Genomic DNA, 18944 nt, shown 5'->3' with positions numbered 1-18944 from the left:
GGCACAGAGCCTGACACTTGCCAGGTGCACAATCATTTCTTGAATTTAATATTTGAGTCTGTGGACTAAAAGGCACTTCAAAAAAACAATAAAACAACTATGGTTCTTTCATGAAAGTGGAGGATTCTTGCTAATAGCAACAAAGCTATTCCCCTCTTCTTCCTTCGCCAGTTACTTCTGACACACCACACCCATCAAACTGCGTCCATTCAACAAGAAGGAAGACCGTGAGAAACCGAGTGACTTCCCCGTCTGCACTTCAAAGCAGGTTGGTCAAGACAAGGACGCCTGGTTGGAAGAGTTTTATTAATAATACACAAATGAGTCACGCCGCAGGGCGCCGGTCTGGGCTACACCGTGTAAAACAGTAGAAAAATCCCTAGTAAAGAAATTCAAGTGAGGCAACTACAAAATGGGGCAAATGGATGGAACACTGGTATGTCCATTTCTGATAAAACTTTTCACTTTATGAATTAAATACATTGAGAAACACATATGAAAACATATTTACAGTCATTTAAAACGGGCACTGCCAACATATTTAGTTAAAAAAAAATCTTTCCTGTTTCCTGCCTGCTTCTTTCAAAGAGAATTTTAAATATGACTTTAGTTTTTTAAAAATACAATAAGGAAATAATTACATTCTTACTATGAAAACATATTACAATGTATAGCACAGTCACTTAATGATGAAGACCTGTAATTTAAAAGTTGATGTTAAAATTTAAACATCCCTTCTCATCAGAAAATCAAATACAAAGATTATAAAAAACACCTTTGGTCCCCAAGAATTATGAGCTGACGATCCCATTTTGAAAATATCTCCCATGGTGTCAAACAGAGCCACCTGGTCACACTTGTACACCATCAAGGTGAGCTTTTCGGGAGGAAGGTAACTGGAAATACTCTACAAGAGACGGGCAAGAGGATGCATCCGAATGAAGCCAACAGCTGCCCAGGGACGAGCTGTCCTGCTTTCGCTGTGGCGCGGTGCTGTGTGTGTGTATGGCATGAAAATTTTAGTTTACTTCACAGTATCAAGCTAGCCCGTCATGGGGATAATGAGGCAGCACTAACAGGAACAAATAGTAATAATTGCCCTCTTTAAAACTATACCATGATTAGAAATTATTTTCCCCATTAAAAATTATTTTAGAAAAAAGGAGGAAGGCAATAGTTTAACATTTCAGTGTCGCTGTGGCCTTTATATAAAGGGGAAGGACCTGCCTAGACTTCCGGCCGCTGTGCTCCTGGAAGAGGCGATATATAAGCACCAGCCCTGGCTGGATGGCGGTCAGCCCCCTGCCCGCTGCGCCAGGCACAGAGGTGACACCGCCAGCTTCTCTGGTGACAGAGTGGGCCTGAGTGAGCCCAACCAGCTGCCCATCCTCAGGAAGTTCCCGTCATGCGACTTGGTGAATAAACAGAGAGCAGTGCCTGTGAGCTGGGTCTGTGGCAGCATTTACGTGCCCCGCCCCCCCCACAGCTCCTGACAGCGAACACTCCCTTCTGGAAAGAGGTGTGGCATGAGCCTCGCCCACAGTCCCCAGGCCCACCCGCAGCCTCACAGCTGTCCCCTTGGAAACCTGCACAGAAGTTCAAACTGTCGCCACGACGAAAGTGAGCCTGCAGCTCCCTGGGGTGGCCTTCAGGGCCTAGGACACATATTAAGAAACAGACTTTGCAAGAGATGGCAACCTCCAACCCATCCGAGTGGCTTGGGGTTTTCAGAACAGCTAGAAACAGCTCCGGACAAGTGGACGAGGTGAAAGCCAGGCCTGACCAGCTCGAGTGCACCTACAGGGGACAAGACTGCCCTTGCCCTATGGCCTAACGTCACCAGGCCTCCCAACAGGAGACCGTGGGAGGATCCGCGTGCGAGGCCTTGCCCTCTGGACGCTGAGTCCAGCACCTGGGCCCAGACATTCCCCAGCCCCACTCTGGTCCCCCGGCGGGTGGTGGAACCATCCTGAGGCCGGACGAGGCCTGCTGGCGTGTGTGCCCTCACAGATGGACCCCACTGCAGACTCCGGGCAGAGGGGGAGCGAATGCTTCAGGCATGTCCACGGCAGTGGTGACATACAGAGCCCTTCCCCATCACTGTTTTTGTGCAAAAGGTTGGCGAGGGAGCTCAAAACAGTATAAAAATATAAAAGTGGAGGGGACCTCGCACACTGATGGCACCTTACCAAAAGGGAGCCGGAAGCAGACCCTGAGGCTGAGAGCGTGGCTTCGGGTCCGAACGGGGGGAACCCGGGGCAGCGTATGCCAGCCCTGCACCCCGTGTGGCACCACGTTCTTCCCACTTTTGGTCAGGATCCTGTCCTGGTCTGGCCAGCACTCTGGGAACATGAGTGTTACGGGAACGGGGGACATTTCTAAGGGAATCTGACTTCTCCCTGTGGAGCGTGATCTGCGCCCCAGCAGTGAGGGACTGGGTCAGGCTCTCACCCACCTACCGGCTCCATCCGTGTCGCAGGGCCACCCCCGGGGCCCAATTTGGGAGAGTGATACAACGAGGTCACTGTCAGATTCCTGACAAGATGTCTCAGGTGTGTCTAATATATACAGATATAAATTAAAAACTATATTGAACATATACAAATAAATAACTTATTTTGAAGCAAGTGCTTTAAACTAACTTTCCAATCAAATCTAAAAACATGGAGGGGAACATACGCTATCAGCAGCCTCGCCCTCACAGGGCCCATTTTAAATGGCTCCGTGGAACCCAATGGGATTTAAGTTCACCATCCTCTTTAAAAGGCTGATGGTTCTGAAAGTGATTTAAGACCTAGGGCTTGAGAAACAAAACATGTAGCCAGGAGTCTGCAGACCAGAGTCCGCATCCGGGCCTGACCTGACCTGACCGGCTGCGTCCTTGGCGGCGGCCCGCGGAGGCTGCCCCGCTGGTGGTACACCCGCCGCCTCAGGGCCGCCCACCTCCGCCGGCTGAGGTCGAGAACGCAGGCTGCCAGGGTCTCCCTTCCTAAGAACAGTGGAAAGCTGGCAGTCCTCAGGGCAGAGTTGGCTGCCAGCAGAAAGACCCGCCCGCGAGACTTCAGTGGGGGAGCGGTGCTGGCCCCGCAGGCAGCAGAGAGCTGGGGGCACGTCCTTTCCCTTCACAGAAAAGGAGCTGCACCGGCGCAGTGGACTGAGGGCCAAGGGGAGAAGAGGGCCCCGCCCAGCACTGGCGGGAAGAGGGCCTGAGGCTTTGGGGCTTCCTCCAGCTTCCTGCTTGGATCTGCTGGGGTCAGCCGTGCCCACGTTGGTTGATGGGCTGTGCTTCAGCCTGCTAAGCCGTGGGCGTCGGTGACAGGGCCAGGTGACAGCCCAGGAACCACAAATACTCCTGGCACAGGGCTTTGCAATAAATTCAAGTTTCAGGTGGACTCCAGTTAAACAGCTTCCGATTCTTGTTGGAAAACTTCCTTCTGCACCAGAGACTGGTTCACTGGCCTAGCCAGTAAAATCATACGGCCCCGCACACGGACGGCCCTGGCACGAAACAGCCCTGCCCACAGCGCCTGCGGGAGGGGCGGTGACCCCGGGATGTGCTGAGAGGGCAGGGTGCCTGGGTAGGACCGCCTTCCCAATGGGGCAGGACAGGCATGCCTCACCCCGGCTCCACGTTTTGGTAGCAAGAGCCCTCCACGCGTGCCCTGCTGCCACGCATCGGTCCGCGGAGGGCTGCCTGCCTCTGAGTTCCTTATCATTGTCTGCACCTTCGTAACAACTCCTGAGAGCGTCCCTGGAGACACAGAAGTGTGGTTCTGAGACCCACGGGGTAGAAGCTAGATCTCTCTGTCCCCTTTATGCCTTAGGCCTGGTTACCCCCAGAAAGACCACACAGGAGGCAAACAGGAAAAGCGACGAGGAGGCCAACACAGCCCTCGTGTCTGGAGAGGAGGATCGCACCCAAGTCCACAGACGCGTGCAGGGCTGCAATCTGCAAACTGGAGCAGGGGGTGTGGAGGGGACTAGGAGCTCGCTCTCTCTCTCTCTCTCTCTCTCCCCTCTCGGTCCTTCTCGTGCTCTGTGACGCTAAGGTTCTAGAACTGTACGACTTCCAGAACCTGCTCCCTTTGCACAGGATGGACCCACGCCACCAGTAAGCGTCCTGTGAAGGGAAGTCTAACCGTGACCCTGAGGCTGTGCAGGTGAGGACCGCCCGCCAGCTCCGCAGTGGGAGAGACGCTGGGACATTGAAAAGGGGAGGCCGCACATCAGTGGAGTATCAGACACCCTTGCCGCCTTTCTGAAGCAGTACAAATAATTAATACATCATGATACGAATCTCTGAAAACCCCTTACTGCTAAGTGCAGCACACGATCAAAAGAGAACATTTTTTGAAAATTTAAAAAGAATGGCAGCTTTTCTTGTCCAGGTGATAAAAGCATCTGTCCAGGAAAAAAAACATTAAAAGGTAAAAAATGTGTCACAGCACAATTCCTCAGGCCTTTACCTCAAGGGACAAGGGGACAGGTGTGTGGGAGGGGACACAGACACAGTAGGGGTCATGCCATGCGTGTCCAGGCGCCCCTGGCAGACAGGCAAGGCAGCCCCGGTGCCCACGGGCGCTGGTGACACTTGCTGGAAAGGCCACGTCGAGGACTCGGGGCCCACAGCCCCGTTCACCTTCAGTCTGGGGTTGGGCTGACACTGGTTCAAGCCGTCGTTTTGCTGGGTGAAAAGATGCAATGTCTCCATCTGCCACAGGATTCTTTTACAATACCTTTCATCCCTTTTTGTTTTTAACAAATGAAGTTGGAAACCAAAGTGGTACAGGTAAATTTCTTTAAAGGACACCATTATACAGTAGAAAGAATACACATGAGCCGGGTCTGGGGACGGGCCTCGGAGCTCAGTCACAAACCCCGTATCCTGCCGCACGCGGGGGCCACGTGGGCACAGCTTCCTGTGGGTGGCATCCGGGCGGCGACGCCTGCTGGCGCTGGAGCGCTCCCACATCGCCTCTATGTCCCGTTCTTCAGCTCCCATTCCTGACAAGGGAAGTGAGAACAAGAGTTGGACAGAGCCAAGCGGCAAGGGGCCACGAGACACCCCAGTCGTATCTGTGGCCGGGAGGGTGTGGGCGGGGGGCTGGATGGCAGCTTCCTAGAATAACCACAGTCACCCCACGGCCCCAAAGTCAGAGCAGCGGGAGTCCTGACCAGGACTCGGAAGTGCCCGAAGACCCAAGGAGAAACCGTGTGTGGAAGTCCACGCTACACGGCCTGCTCCCCGAGCAGGGCCTTCCCTCCCCCCTCGGTGCGTCAGTCGTGCTGCTCTGATGCAGACGCCCGACTCCCACGGTGTGTCCCGGGCGCTCCTAACTGGGCCAGGAGCGCACTGCACACCTTCACATACCGTATAAAATCAAGAATGTCTCACCTTTTCTAGAATCAAAAGTTCAAGTGCAGTGAATGGTTAACAACACGTTAGTAGCACACTGGCAGAAACCAAAACAGAGCTACATAACCACCTGCGAGCACTCAGCACCTGGCTCTGCAGCGAGGACAGGCCGTCTAGGTCCAGGAAACCCCTGCCCTGTCCCACTCATGTGGGGAGGCTGTGGGCGAGACTCCTGGCTGCTTCCTCGGCGTCGCCGGCACGTGAGAGCAGAGGCAGCTGTTTCCCAGAGCATATGCTGTTTCCCAGTCCCCCTGGGACAACCACGTGGGCCGCTGTCAATAGAGATGCTGGGAGGACGCTGGGAGGACGAGCACGAGACCAGCACTAACTGGCAGTCTCTGCCCAGCTCACCAAGCTATGGCACTGCCGGTCTCAGCGAGGACACGACTGCCACCTGCAGACACCGCCAGTGCTCACTGCCCACGTTCAGCAACGGTAACACCGCCACCAAGCAGAGCACCAGATGGAGAGCTCCAGGGACACTGCCCAGCCCGGAGGCCCTGGCAGTGCGGTTCAGAAAGGCAGGGCATGTCAATGGCTGGTGCAATCTGTGGGGCAGCCCAGCGCCGATGCCTGTGGAAATGGCTCCCATGCGCAGCTCTGAACGCACGGCCACAGCCCCCGAGTCAAAAGGCCACACTGCCACCCCTTCCTGCAGCCATGGTCCCTTGTCACTGTTTTCAGGAATCTGGTCCCCCCCGACCCCGCCCAATCCCATTCTTTTAGCAAGACTCCTCCTGGCTACTTCCTCCGCGTTGTCTGCATGTCCCCCTGTGAGTGTGGGCCGGTCGTGACAAAGCGGCAGGAGCCGGAGTGCCCGGGCCTCTGGATGGGGTGGGCAGAGCCAGTAAGGGCAGCCCTTCGGAGGCTTCACTTGCATAGCTGTAAGTCTGGTTTCTGTGACAGTAAAGAACCGAATAACTGAAATACTTGTACTGCAGTTCTCATCTGCAAATCATTAGGGGATTTTATTGGGCAGCTCAGTTCTAAATCTCTCAGTAAAAACACAGTCCCCTGTAAATGAGCACAACAGTTACAAACCAAGAACACTTGATGAATGCTGAGGGAAGTCACAGAATGACGCCCAACAATCCTTCTTTTCCCTAAATTGACCAACCCACAGTCTTCAGTCCAACACATCTGCTGTGAAGGACCAATTCTCGAGCGGGTGGGTCACCAGGGACCCTCCCGTGAACACATCAAGTGTAGCCAGTGGTTAACATTCGCTTTCTTATCTAACACCAGACCCACCTTGCAGAAAATAACATATTTCTAGCCAATTTGGAATGGGCTCCCAAGCTGCCAGAGAACAAAAGCCATGACAGCAATTGGAGGCCCCAGAGGCAGTGAAGGGAGGATGTCTGGCCTCCACATTTGTCAGAACAAATTAAATTCATCTGGATGAATTAATGCCATTGTACCAAGGATGATTTTTCCATATGACACACTTTCAGTTACTGCTATCAAGATAAACTATACTGCTTTGACAAACTATAAACAGTTTTTAGATTTTTCAGAGAGTTGTAAGCTTAGCATCAAAAAGTGTTAGTGGCTGATCGCACCAGAGACTGGAAGACACTGTAGGACGGACCTAAGAGTCCCCACTGCCCTCGACGACTGATGGATAAGGCTGAGGGTGGGGGGCTGGAGAAAACGGGGCCTGGACAGAGTTCCAGGTCAGCCCCCCAGGCTCTACGCCCCAGTGAGAAACCACATCAGGAGAAGCCAGGAGTCCTGCCTGCTCCTGAGACAGAGCAGAGCCGCTGGCTTTCCTGACACCAGATGGTAAATGCCTTTGGGAAGATTCTAGTCCTTTGTGCCTTTGAAAAGGATGCCCGAAGGCGAGTCTGACTGTTGGAAGGAGTTGGAAGACATTCAGAAATGGCATCTAACGGAGGGTGTAGAACCCCTTCGTCCCCCCCGCAAGAGCCTGTAGCTGAAGTGCCTGCGGTGTGCCTGTGCCCCCACCATCAGCCTGCGCCCTCACCCGTCTGTGCCCCCGTCAATCAGCAGCCCCCCATCAGCTAGTGTCCCCCATCAGACTGCAGCCCCATCTGCCTGTGCCCCCATCAGCCTGCGCCCCCATCAGCCTGCGCCCCCATCAGTCTGCGCCCCCCCATCAATTCTGGTATACCCTGCCAGCACGAGGGGTGAGGGCACTGACCTTGGCTTTCCGAAGCACGTGCCCCCGGCAGGGGGAGCTGCCGGCTGGCTGGCTCTTCTTTAGGACGGCCGCGCTGTTCACAGGAAGTGGGCCCTCGGCATCACTGGTCTCACAGCTGGACATGGGCGAGTTCTCCAGAGTCCGGTGCCTGAAGACTGGAGACTTAACACAGAGACAAGACCAGGTGTGAGCTGTGCTTTCCAAGCATCACTACGTCCCAGCAGGAAATGGTTTACTTTAAAGACAACAATGGGTTTTGGAAATAGGCAAAAATAACAATAACAAGGACCACCATATATATACATATACAGCGGTACCTCGGTTTTCGAACATAATCCGTCCCGGAAGACTGTTCGAGTTCTGAAACGTTGGAAAACAGCCGACAGCGAGGCCTCAGGATCTCGCACTCAGCGGAAGCCACGTGACGTTTGACTTCAGAGGCGTGTTCAAAAACCGAAGCATTTACTTCCGGGTTTATGGCATTCGTAAAATAAAATGTTCGTCAATGGAGACGTTTGAAAACCGAGGTGCTACTGTACCTATAAATATAACTAAGTGCGACTTTCACACGTCCATTTTACAGACAGAAAGACCGAGTGAGGCTGCTGACGGGAGGTGGGGAAGGCGGGCTGCAGGCCACGTCCCCGCATTCAATGCGGCCCCTCCAGCCCCATCACGCAGCCTCCAACGTGTCCCTGTGCACAGTGCTTTCTGATTTCCAAGATGACTTATGTCCACAGCCACCTGTGGCACCCAGGCCGCAGAAACGCGGGGACCTCGACCAGTGGCAGCCTGGGCCATGAGCTCCTGGAAGCGCCGCTGCAGCTTCAGCTCACTGAAGCGACCCTAGCGCTGATCACCACGGAGGGTCCTGCCAGCTCACAGCACAGTGAGCACACGACCAAGGAAGACGTTTTCTGGAAGCCTGAAGTGAACAGCATGTCCTTTCCGGGGCCCAGACCCCCAGCCTTGGTCCTTCCAGGAGGGTCTTCCGGGGCAAGCCACAGCAATACCCGCATCAGGGCTCCGAGGAAAACACCTGCTGTTGTTCCTGTGTGATGTGACACGGACCACCCCTGGCCAGGTCACACGGCACATTGCTTTGGGAGAACAGTGCTTCATGTGCCATTAGAACGTCGTTTAGAACCCCCGTGGGGCTGCTGACCATGGGCCCCAAGCAGCCAGCTTTGCCCATGTCCGGGTTACTTGGAAATGCTTTGAAAAGGCAGCTTTGGCCGAGAGGGCATGGGGGATGGAGACATTAACACCGTCTCTCCCTGGGACCGGCTCGACAGCATGTGCCACTCCTCTGGGACGCGTCCCTCTAACAAGCTGCTAGTCCGAGGACATGGTCTGGGCAGAAAAGATGCAGAGCTGCGACGCCGGGCACAGGATGGCAACCCAAGTCCAGGCAGAGGTCCTCAAAAGAGAGAAAGCGGCAAGCCCGTGGTCTGAGTGCGAGCTCCAACGCAGGTCCTACAGCTTCAGAAGGACGCACCTGACTATCTGGGCCAAAGAGGAAAGAGCGGACAAAAGGGGGCCAAGAGCGAGACTCTTGAGAGTCAGGGAAACACCCAGGAAATGTGGGGTCACCGCACACACAGAAAGTTGCTAGTTCTGGAGGTCACCTTGATGAAAGCAGGTTCGGGGAGGAGCCGAGCCACAGCGAGTGAAGTGAGCCGGCTGAGCTGGACACCCTGAGTACAGACCACTATTTCCAGTTTAATAGGAAAGAGAAGGTGTGGGCCACAGGACGGTAACTGGAGAGGAATGTGGGGCCAAGGCAGAATCCTTCTTTTAAGGTGGAACAAACTAGAGAATCTAGAAATGCTTTGGAGGAAGCAGGGGCGGGGAGGGGGGGAAGAGCTGAAGATACAGGAGAGAAGGTCAGACAGCGCCTGCAGTCAGAGGTTGGGGTCTGGGGCGTAGCACATCCCCTCTAAGGGGACCCAAAGGTGGCAATGCCAGCAGTTCCTCAGCCCACACTCCAGGGAGGTCAAGAGGGCCACAGGGGCCACATGCTACCCTGCCTCCAGCCCGCCTCTGACAAGGGTCACCAGGGGCCCAGAAGTCAGTGAGTGTTGAGAAAAGACCCCTGCCCCATGTCGGGCAGGGCTCACAGCCTTACCACCACTTCCAGTTACAACTGGCCTCCCTGTGCCCTCGGCCCCGATGACGTGGAACACTTAGAAGTCTGCGTCGCCCTCAGGCCTTGGGCTCTAAGAGCACCGCGTTCCCTGCTGTCCTCTCCATAGCACTTATCAACATCTGACATAAATATCTTACTGGGCTGTCTCCCCTCACTAGAATATAAGCTGTGAACACAGCGATGCTCATCTATCAAGTTCACTGCTGAGCCCCTAGCGCAGCTCCTGGCACCCAGAGGAAGCAGGGCACATATCTGCCCATAAGTTGTGGGATGAATGAATGAATGAGTTAACACATATCGGAATGGATGGGCAAACACTTTCTCTGGCGAGGCATGGTGCCAAGAGCTACCATACACGATCCCGGCCGTAGGGAATACTACTGCCCGCATTTTACAGGTGAAAACCGCAGCCTAGAGAGGTTGAGTCACCTCAAATGCTGGCCTGTGTGATCCCAGAGCCACTTCCCAAACACTCCACTCAGCTGTGGCTGAAAGAAGTGGCCCACGGTGGGTGTCGTGGTTTTGGTGATGGGAGCGCCTGCCGTGCTGCTAGAAGAGCTCTGGCAAGAGGGGGAGGCATCTCCGCAAGTGTGTGGGGGAGGCTCACTGGAAGGGACCAGAAAACAGGGTTTGGAGGAGAAGGGAGAAGTTTTGAGATGGTTTCTGTGGAGAGTGGGCGAATGAGGTGAACCAGGGGACATGGCGGGGCTGGTGGGCAGTGGTGAGGGGTGCCACACATCATGAATCCATATATCTTATCTTCCCCACGGAGCCGCCCCAGTGCTGTGGGGAGGGGCAGTTTGCCAGTTTGGAAAGGACTGGAAGCGAGCCCTCGGGAAGGGGACGTGGGGTGGTGGTGGTGGCCCTCAGCTGAGAAGGAAGGAGCTGGGTTCAGGCCTGCCCCGTGTTAGCTGTCTGCTCTCGGGCGCGTTCACTTTCCTTCTCTGGGCCTCCATTCCTCATTGTAAAATGGAAGCAGTAATGCCCGACTCACCGGGTGGAAAGGAGTCCACGGAATACTCATGCGGAAAAGACAAATGAGCGAGCAGTAGATGATTATCATTAAGGTGGTAATTCTCGTGTGACAAATGATTTCCATTTGTTCTATTCGAATCGAAGAGGATACAGACTGCTTCATTCGTTGCCAGTTCCCCCGTGCCCGGCACAATTTAAGGACATGCTAGACATTTTATAAGAATCAGCTACACTGAATTCAAGTTTGTACCTCATGAAGTGGCATCAAATTAGGACATGATTCAAAAGGGACAAACCGGACTGTACCTATTACAATCAGATTTTGTAACGGGGAAGAAAACAGGCTCGGTGTCTCCACCACCTTTTTAAAAGCTTGGAGAAAGCATTAAGAACACTTAGTGTCAGTGAACTTAGCACACAGTTGAGGAAGTGTCTGAAGGTGACGCGCGTGGTGTATCTGCCGTGCTGAGGCTAGGGGACGACCAGTGGCTCCTTCAGAAAGTCACGGGGGCATTTCCCCGGACGCCCGCGACCGCGCAGCCGCTTCGGGGGCTGGCAGACGTTACCTGTGGACTCGAGGTCCCTGACCGGGGCTCGATGGCCAGCCCCAGGGTGATCCCGCCAGCCAGGGCTTTCCTCAGGCTCTCCTTGACCTCCGTCAGCTCAAGCTCCAAGTTGACACGCTCTGTCTCCTTCTGCTTACACTCGTCCTCCAGCGTCTTTAACTTCTCCTCCAGGATCAGCTGGGTCTTCCTGCCTGAAACCCAGAGAAACAGTGTGGCGCCAACCAGACAAAGGGTCATAGTACCAGCGGGCAGATGCTTGGTGCCCCCATGGGGGGCTCTGTGAGATTTCGGGGGTTGAGATCCCCTGACTTGAGTCCTCCCTACGAAACTCAACTGTTCTTTAAAGGAGCCAAGTCATTTTCTCACCAATTGCCTTGGCTGCTGCTGGGAGAATATGGACCCGGAAGCAGGAGACCTTGATTCTCACAATTCCAGTTCTGGCCCTGTGCCTCAATACACTCATTTTAAAATGTGGAATTAAACTGCATGGCTTCCAAAGGCGTCCCTGACTTGGAAAGTCTGAGTATTTTCCTGTCCTAATCCTTCTACCACGTCCTCATGAGTCACCTGCTCTGCCCCTGTGGTCAACATACAACACAGCCTGCCCCTCCACAGAACACGACACACGTTTCCTCAAGCTCACCTGCTCTATTTATTTTATTTGACATGGTTCCAGTGGCACAGGAAGGCAGGTGTCGTACCCATTGGACAGACAAGAAAAATGATTCCAAGGCAATGACCAACTGGTGCCCATGGCCCTGGTCTCGTGCTCGTGGCACGTGACCTTCTCAGTTTTCGAGGCCAAAAGCTGCTGGAATCTCTCTGCATCTTCACTATGCTACACCTGGACAACTCCCTGGCTTACTCTGCCTGCCCCGGAGGCCTGTGCCACGTGCCCCCTCCCGCCTCCTCCCACACGTCAGCTCTGACCCGCTCAGCCAACAGCTGCCTCCCATTCTTCAAACTCCAACAGCACTTCCTTTCCTAAAACTCCTTTCGGCACAAAGTCAGAAAAGGCTCGAATTCCGTGCGCCTGCGTGCCAGCTCGTCCCTGCACGGTGACCACCTGAGAGGAGGCATTTCCCCTCCAGACTGTCCCGTCCTCCACACCGGCCCGCCTGCCCTGCTCCCACTCCGAGCTCCCAGCATGGAAATCTAGAGTCGGTTCTGCCCCGGGGTCAGAACAATCTGGAGCCACGGCGCATGTACTTCCCCAGGGCCAGGAACCGCACACCTCGCTTCTGCCGGCGAGAATAAGCCGGATGCAGACAGCACCTCACTCGCTTCCCTGTGACTGCCTGCCGGACGCTCAGCGCCTCTCCGGGGCTTCTTGCCACTGGCCTGGCCTCCTCCCGTCCTCCCTTCCAAGACCTCAGACACTGCCTGCTCTCAGCAGTCCCTTCTCAGGGAATGGAGGGCTCTTTCCACCATCCAGAGACCTCAACGTGGGCTTCTGAACGTGACCTGCCCTGTGGGCCGTCTTCCTGCTGAGAAACCCAACTGCCTCAGCACACACAGTGCGCAGGCTCCAGGCCGTCCGCCCTGGAGGCCGGGACAGCTCCCCGGCACCTGCCAGCCTCAGCGGGCAGGAGCAGGGCCAGGCCTGGACCGCTGCCTGTCCGTCATTCCGTCACCTTGGCACCTGCCTTGCGCTCACCAGCAACGCTTCCCGACTCCAAGAAGCACTGCACGAATGAGGGGGTCTTACTAAGACGAGAGCCAGCTGAGCTACAGGCCCTGCGGGCAGAGCAGAGGCAATCTAGACTCTGACACGAGTGGGCGTCTCATACCGGCGTTCACTTCAATGGCGGCCCGCAGGTCTCGCCTCTCTTTCCGGAGCTGGGCCAGCCTGTTCCGCAGGCCTTCCTTCCTTCTCAGCAGCTCCTCTTCCTTGGTCTGCAGCCGCTTGGCGTCTGCTTCCACCCGGTTCTTGCCGTACTTGTACTGATCAGCATCTTACGGAAACAAAGCAGCAGTGGAAAGTCAGGTTTAACCAAGAAGGTATTAGGGGACTCACAAAGCTGACTCAATCAGCCAGCTCGGCAAAAGGAACTCAAAGCTAGTGCTTTCCACTGATTCAATAAGAGAAAGAACAGGACCAGTTTGAACTAAACAAAATAGTTCAAATGATCCCAGACTCTTTGAAACAAATTTTAAAAATGAAAATAGCAGTGGCAGCCGGTTACAGTTGGTTAGAGCCCGGTGCTCCTAACAACAGGGTTGCCAGTTCGATCCCCACATGGGCCAGTGCGAGCTGCGCCCTCCACAACTAGACTGAAACAACTACTTGATTTGGAGCTGATGGGTCCTGGAAAAACACACTTAAATAAATAAAAGCTTTAAAATAAAGGGGCGGGGGAGCATGTTAAGCTCTTCAATTGAAACAACAAAAATAAAATGCTAGGAAATTCCTTTGATTCTCTTCCCTTGCAGGCAAGCACCTCAGGTGGACAGTGAACATTCTACACCCTGAAGAGAAAGGAGGTTATCAATATCCAGGCATCTCGGAATTTGTGTAGTTGTCCGTATTTTTCAAAACATGTGCATGACACCGTCACATCTGACCCTGCGACTCCGCCATCTGCTTGTTCTGCTGACTTGGTGGCAGCTACATCTGCCGCTCTGAGACGGTACCTGGGAGGACTGAGCATGTGATAAGTACCGGTTGGTGAACGGATGAACAAATGAGATAATGAAGAGGCAACAGAGGGTGGGTCTGCACCCGACTGTCTAGGTTTGAATCCCAGCTTGTCACCTGTCGCTGCATGACCTTGAACAAGGTACTTAATCTCTCTGTGCCTCAGTTGCTCATCTGTGAAATGGGGATAACTCATAGGGTTGTTAAGAGGATTAAGTTACTATTTATAAAGCACTCAGAACAAACATAAAATGAGCACTCGTAAATGCTCATTAAATAAAATGAGGGAGTGAATGAAGAAGAACCCCGTCTTAGGGATACCGGCGGGATCTGGCCAATGTCACATCACTGCTGCACATGACATTAGAATCCTGCACCTGTGCGCTTTTCCTCTAAGTATGCTGGCCTTTGATAACAGTAATTTAGAAACGGCTTCTGTGAAAATACACTGCAATAAGGCCAAGACTGACCCAGGGCCACCATTCTTGAAGCTTCCAGCGTCCCCCACTGCTTCCGACGGGTAACCACTCAGACCTGACTGCAGCTCAGAGGTCCCCCAGCCCTCACACACACAGCCTCTCCATATTCCACAATGCACCCCGATTACTTATCTGCACGTCTGACTGCTCTCAACTAGAAACAACGTTAGCAGGGGTAGGGGGTGGCGTACCAGTTAATGATGAAGGCAGTGGGCCAGGCAGGCAGCTGCTTTCCCCGAGCCTCTGCTCCCCCCGCTGTAAAGCACACGTGGTAAGACCTACCTTGTAGGTTTTAAAGAATTCGATGTATTACCCAAAAACCATCTCACAGAAGCATCTGACACCTGGGAGGTGGTGGCCACGCCCCGGCAGCGCCAATCACAGTCAGTGAGAACACAGGCCCCAGTGCCCAGTGCACAGAGGCAGTGGGAGCCGCTTCCAGCACTGCTCCCAACTGCCGAACGCATCAACTCCTGCAACGCAAACCACAGGGACCGCAACAAAACACTGCACTGATGCGGGCAGCCGGAAGTCACCACTCCCCACTCATCTTTCCCTTCCTAAGAAACACAACACGCACACAGACCGTAGAAAGGGACCACAGCCTGAGCTGCCCAAACCACCCAGCTGAAACCAAAGTACCGCTCTCTGGCTCAGGGTCAGGACGCTCTGCAAAGGGCAACATCGAAACTCTAGGCACTTATTTCTGAGCTACAACGCTCCCCCGACAAACCGCTATGTAGTAACCTATACATTTCCCCATCGTCTGGTCCCCATGCAATAAACCCCATCCAGTCTGCAATGTAACTAGCTGAATTCAGCAAAAACACAGATGCAATTATTTCTCTGTTGTCACCATTAGATGTCACCACAGTTAATAAAAATTCTCACCAGAAGGTCTCATAAAATAAAGGAATGAATAAATCATCTAGGGAACAAAATCAGCCCAGGTACTCACAGAATGGCGTGGCACTGGGCCTCGCACAGAAAGCACAAGTTATCCCTCGCCCCACGTGAACGACCCTAACATTTTAAGTGAATATAAGCACACCCGACTGCATTAGGAAATGAGGTCGCCAAAGAGATAAGGTCCCGATAAGTCAGCACATTACACAAATAATGATAAACAAGGATTTGGCCCAACTGGCTCCTGACCTGCCTGCCTGAAACGTGCGTTTGAGGAGAACCACCGCAGAGACAAGTTTACGTGAAGAACAGACTGCTTTCCTTGGGGCAGAAGCAGCCTCTCCTGCTGAGGCTGGTCCACGTGTAGGGCCAAGCACAAAGCCAGCCTCCCCACCCCCGTGTACTCTGCCCGTGACACTACATCTTGGTGCACTCGGAGGTCAGCTAGTGTCGGGTGGTCAGAGGGCACTAACTGGAAGCAGCTGCTCATGCTCGTTCATTCACGCGCACACTGCTCCTCCAGTTACAGAGCCAGAGGCACAAAGCAGAGACACAACGTCACAGCGGCCCTGTCACACTCACAGGCCCGACTCGCATCTCCCTGCCTGGAACCCTTCCCTGCCAGCCCCGACCACGGGAGCTGCTGAGCCTCGTACGCGCCCGTGCTTCGCGGGCCCCTCTGCGTGCCTGCTGTGTGATTCTCTGCCAGACCCAAGCACCTCCTCTGTCTTATCTTCGCAGCCCACCAACAAGCCGAGCACCTTACGTGGGTACATGGCACCTGGCTGCCGAGTGAAGAGGCGCCCGGCATCACCAGGCTGAAGAAACACCATTATGCCTGATAACAGTGTTGTCCAGCTTTATCCACCTGTAGAAAAGGGAGGGTACCGAGTCCCCTTGGGTCGTTGCTCCTCTGCTCGGTTGTCCCCTGCCAGCTTCGGGTAAAACCTGGTGCTCACTCTGGTTGTTATCCCCCCGCTGTGAGCCCTGGGGAAGCCACAGAATCCCTCAGAGGCCATTTCCACGTGTACACAGCAGGGTGGATGACAACACCTACCCTTAAGAGGTGCCTCTGAGAATGAGGCAGGAGGACAGGCGACGGCCCGGCACTGCGGGACCAGGATCCTGCCTAACTCCGTATTTCTCTAGTGCTCTGGAGTCCGTTATTACCTGGGTCACTTCACCATAGAAATAAATCACAGTAGCCACTCGTGTACAGCTAACACATGGAAGCTGAGTTTAGAGTGTGTATGTGACTCGACTGAAGTCACTAAGTCCCCAACAGATCAGGGACATAAACCGAGGTCCCTGGGCCCCAAGTCCAGGGCCCTTGCAGCTGCACTGCAGCCTGCACCTACCCTGTTTCTCTGAAAATGAGACCTAGCCAGACCATCAGCTCTAATGAGTCTTTTGGAGCAAAAATTAATATAAGACCAGGTATTATATTATATTATATTATATTATATTATATTATATTATATTATATTATATAGACCCAGTCTTATAGTAAAATAAGACCGGGTCTTCTAGTAAAGTAAGACCGGGATTTTATATTAATTTTTGCTCCAAAAGACGCATTAGAGGTGATGGTCCGGCCAGGTCTTATTTTCAGGGAAACACGGTACCGCTGCCTCACACTTAAATGTGTTTCACCACTTCTACAGTTAACAAACCAGCTCTGCTTTTCCTTTCCTATACAACTGTCATAAAGGCTGGGGGAAGAATTGTCACCATTCTCCCACCCAGCAAATGAGGATGACGCTGCCACAGTCCCATCAAGCCCACTGACCCCCCAAACCCGGCACTGTCTCCCCGAGTGGGGAGATGGGAAGATGGCTCATCCAGCCCAACTCTGCAACCTGCAGCTACTACTAGAACACGACACCAGGGATAACCTTACTTGAAGGTGTGCGCTTCACGCCAGCTGCCGAATCCGCTTTCTTCTGCTGACTGCTCAGAGCCTTCCCTTTTCCTGTAACTCCACTGGACGCTACTGGGGGCTTTTTACCCTTCAACTGTTGAAATAAATATATGAGAAAATTAAAAACAAACGATCAAAAAAGCTTTTTTTTTTTTTTTGCAGTAAATCGTTTCAGTCTCTGACGCTAAGTAGCATGTAGCACAGACAGAAAAACATGAGGGTCGTAGAAAACCGATATGGTTCCCAAGCACTGGACTGCTGGGATCTCCCCCGACTGGCTAAGAGGTTCCAGTATGGAGGGACTCTCGGATGTCCTCAGCTGGAATGCAGTAAAAAGTATGTGCTTCTGCTGGGAGATCACTACTGCTGGTCTGGACACCGGCACAGGCAGTCGGGTACCGGGGTACTAAGTGACTGGGCTGAGATTGCTTAAGTCTGTTTCTGACAAACAGCGTTTCTTTTCTGGAACGCTCTTTCTGGGAGCAGCATGACTGTGCAACCACATCCTGCTTCTAGCGCTTCTAAGCTGCCTGGCGCCCTAATGGGATCAATAACTACTTTTGACTCATTGACAGTGTCTGAGGAAGCAAGACTCACGACCTAGAAACAGTTTGAACTAAATTTTGACCAACCACAGGTTTTTAAAAAAATCCAATAGTACCCCTACTTCTTGGATTGCTGCAGGCCAACAAATGCTGCATTTTGCTCAAGTGCGGGCGTGCGCCTTAGCTGTGTGATGCTTTCAGCTGGAGGGTAAAGGCTAAGTCTAGGTTATGCTTTTCCATCACTCCACCTCCTCCTGCCATGGGCCCATGTTCGGGAGTCATTAGAGCCTAGATTCAAATTCTGGCTCCAGCACCTAGGAGCTGCTGAGCGAGACACTGACACTTTCGGAGCCTCCGTTTGCTCAGCAAACTACCAGACTTTCGACATAAGGACTCAAAAACACTAGAGGCCAATGGCTCCCACGCCTGACCACACATGGGTCTGGGCCCCTCACACTCACCCAAGAGACTTTCCAGAGCTGGGATCTGAACAACTGTCATTAAAAATAAAAAACAAACAAAACTTTCCATGGGATTCTGGTGAAACCAATCGGTTGGGAAAAGTTGCTATATGCCACCATGATCTGAAATTCTAGGGTCTTCTGGGCATTCATCTTTTTTTTTTTCAAGATTACCGCAAAAACAGAGGGAAAAGAAAAAAATCTAAAATGTGTCCGTCTGCTTTGTGTGTGTAGAGCATTCTTACATATGACGTATAGATCTCTATTCAACGTATAAAAAAATTCTTAGGTTGAAAATGCGTGAAAACACAAATCAGTATTTACACTGACATGTTACAGCTTGCCATAAATGTGACGTGTGGGACAAGCAACAGTTCAATATCAAGGTTGAATGATAAGTATATCATTCAGTGAGTCAATGACAATCCATAATCCTTATTGCTTGATTGTAGGGAGCACACTTTTATACTCATTATGGAAAAATACCACAGTACTCTGAACAATCCTATTTAACGTTGAAGATCAAAAAGCAGTTACTACCTGGAGTCCACCGTTCCTCCCTGACATGTAATGGACACATTAAAAAAACTTGCAGCTCAAGAATCTTCTGAAAAGTCTCACTGTCCCTGTCCTTTTTAGAATCTTTGCCTTTAGATGACATAATTCATAAAATTCACTGGGGAGTTTTCCAAGAATGGAAAGAGAGCCAGATGTAGGTGAAGAA

The 18944-nt window shown here is 52.9% G+C and overlaps 1 protein-coding gene across 6 annotated transcripts in view; it reads right to left on the bottom strand.

The window, feature by feature from the left end:
* Positions 1 to 287: 287 nt before the first annotated feature.
* AFAP1 (actin filament associated protein 1) overlaps positions 288 to 18944 on the bottom strand; it is a 126101-nt gene continuing 107444 nt past the window's right edge. For 5 of the 6 annotated variants that reach the window (XM_074320792.1, XM_074320794.1, XM_074320803.1 and 2 more), the window contains 5 exons: positions 17194 to 17308; positions 13061 to 13225; positions 11271 to 11461; positions 7581 to 7742; positions 288 to 5004 (listed from right to left, as the gene is read on the bottom strand). In XM_074320792.1, the coding sequence (XP_074176893.1) occupies positions 4978 to 5004; positions 7581 to 7742; positions 11271 to 11461; positions 13061 to 13225; positions 17194 to 17308 (660 nt within the window). In that variant the 3' untranslated portion in view covers positions 288 to 4977. Of the gene's footprint in view, positions 5005 to 7580; positions 7743 to 7897; positions 9083 to 11270; positions 11462 to 13060; positions 13226 to 17193; positions 17309 to 18944 lie in introns of those variants that run through there. The other variant, XR_012492384.1, reaches the window with a different exon arrangement.

The sequence above is a fragment of the Rhinolophus sinicus genome, linkage group LG02 (assembly GCF_036562045.2).
Source record: "Rhinolophus sinicus isolate RSC01 linkage group LG02, ASM3656204v1, whole genome shotgun sequence".
Taxonomy (NCBI): Eukaryota; Metazoa; Chordata; class Mammalia; order Chiroptera; family Rhinolophidae; genus Rhinolophus; species Rhinolophus sinicus.
The sequence above is the reverse complement of the archived record's forward strand: the minus strand, read 5'-3'. Positions and strand labels throughout refer to the sequence as shown.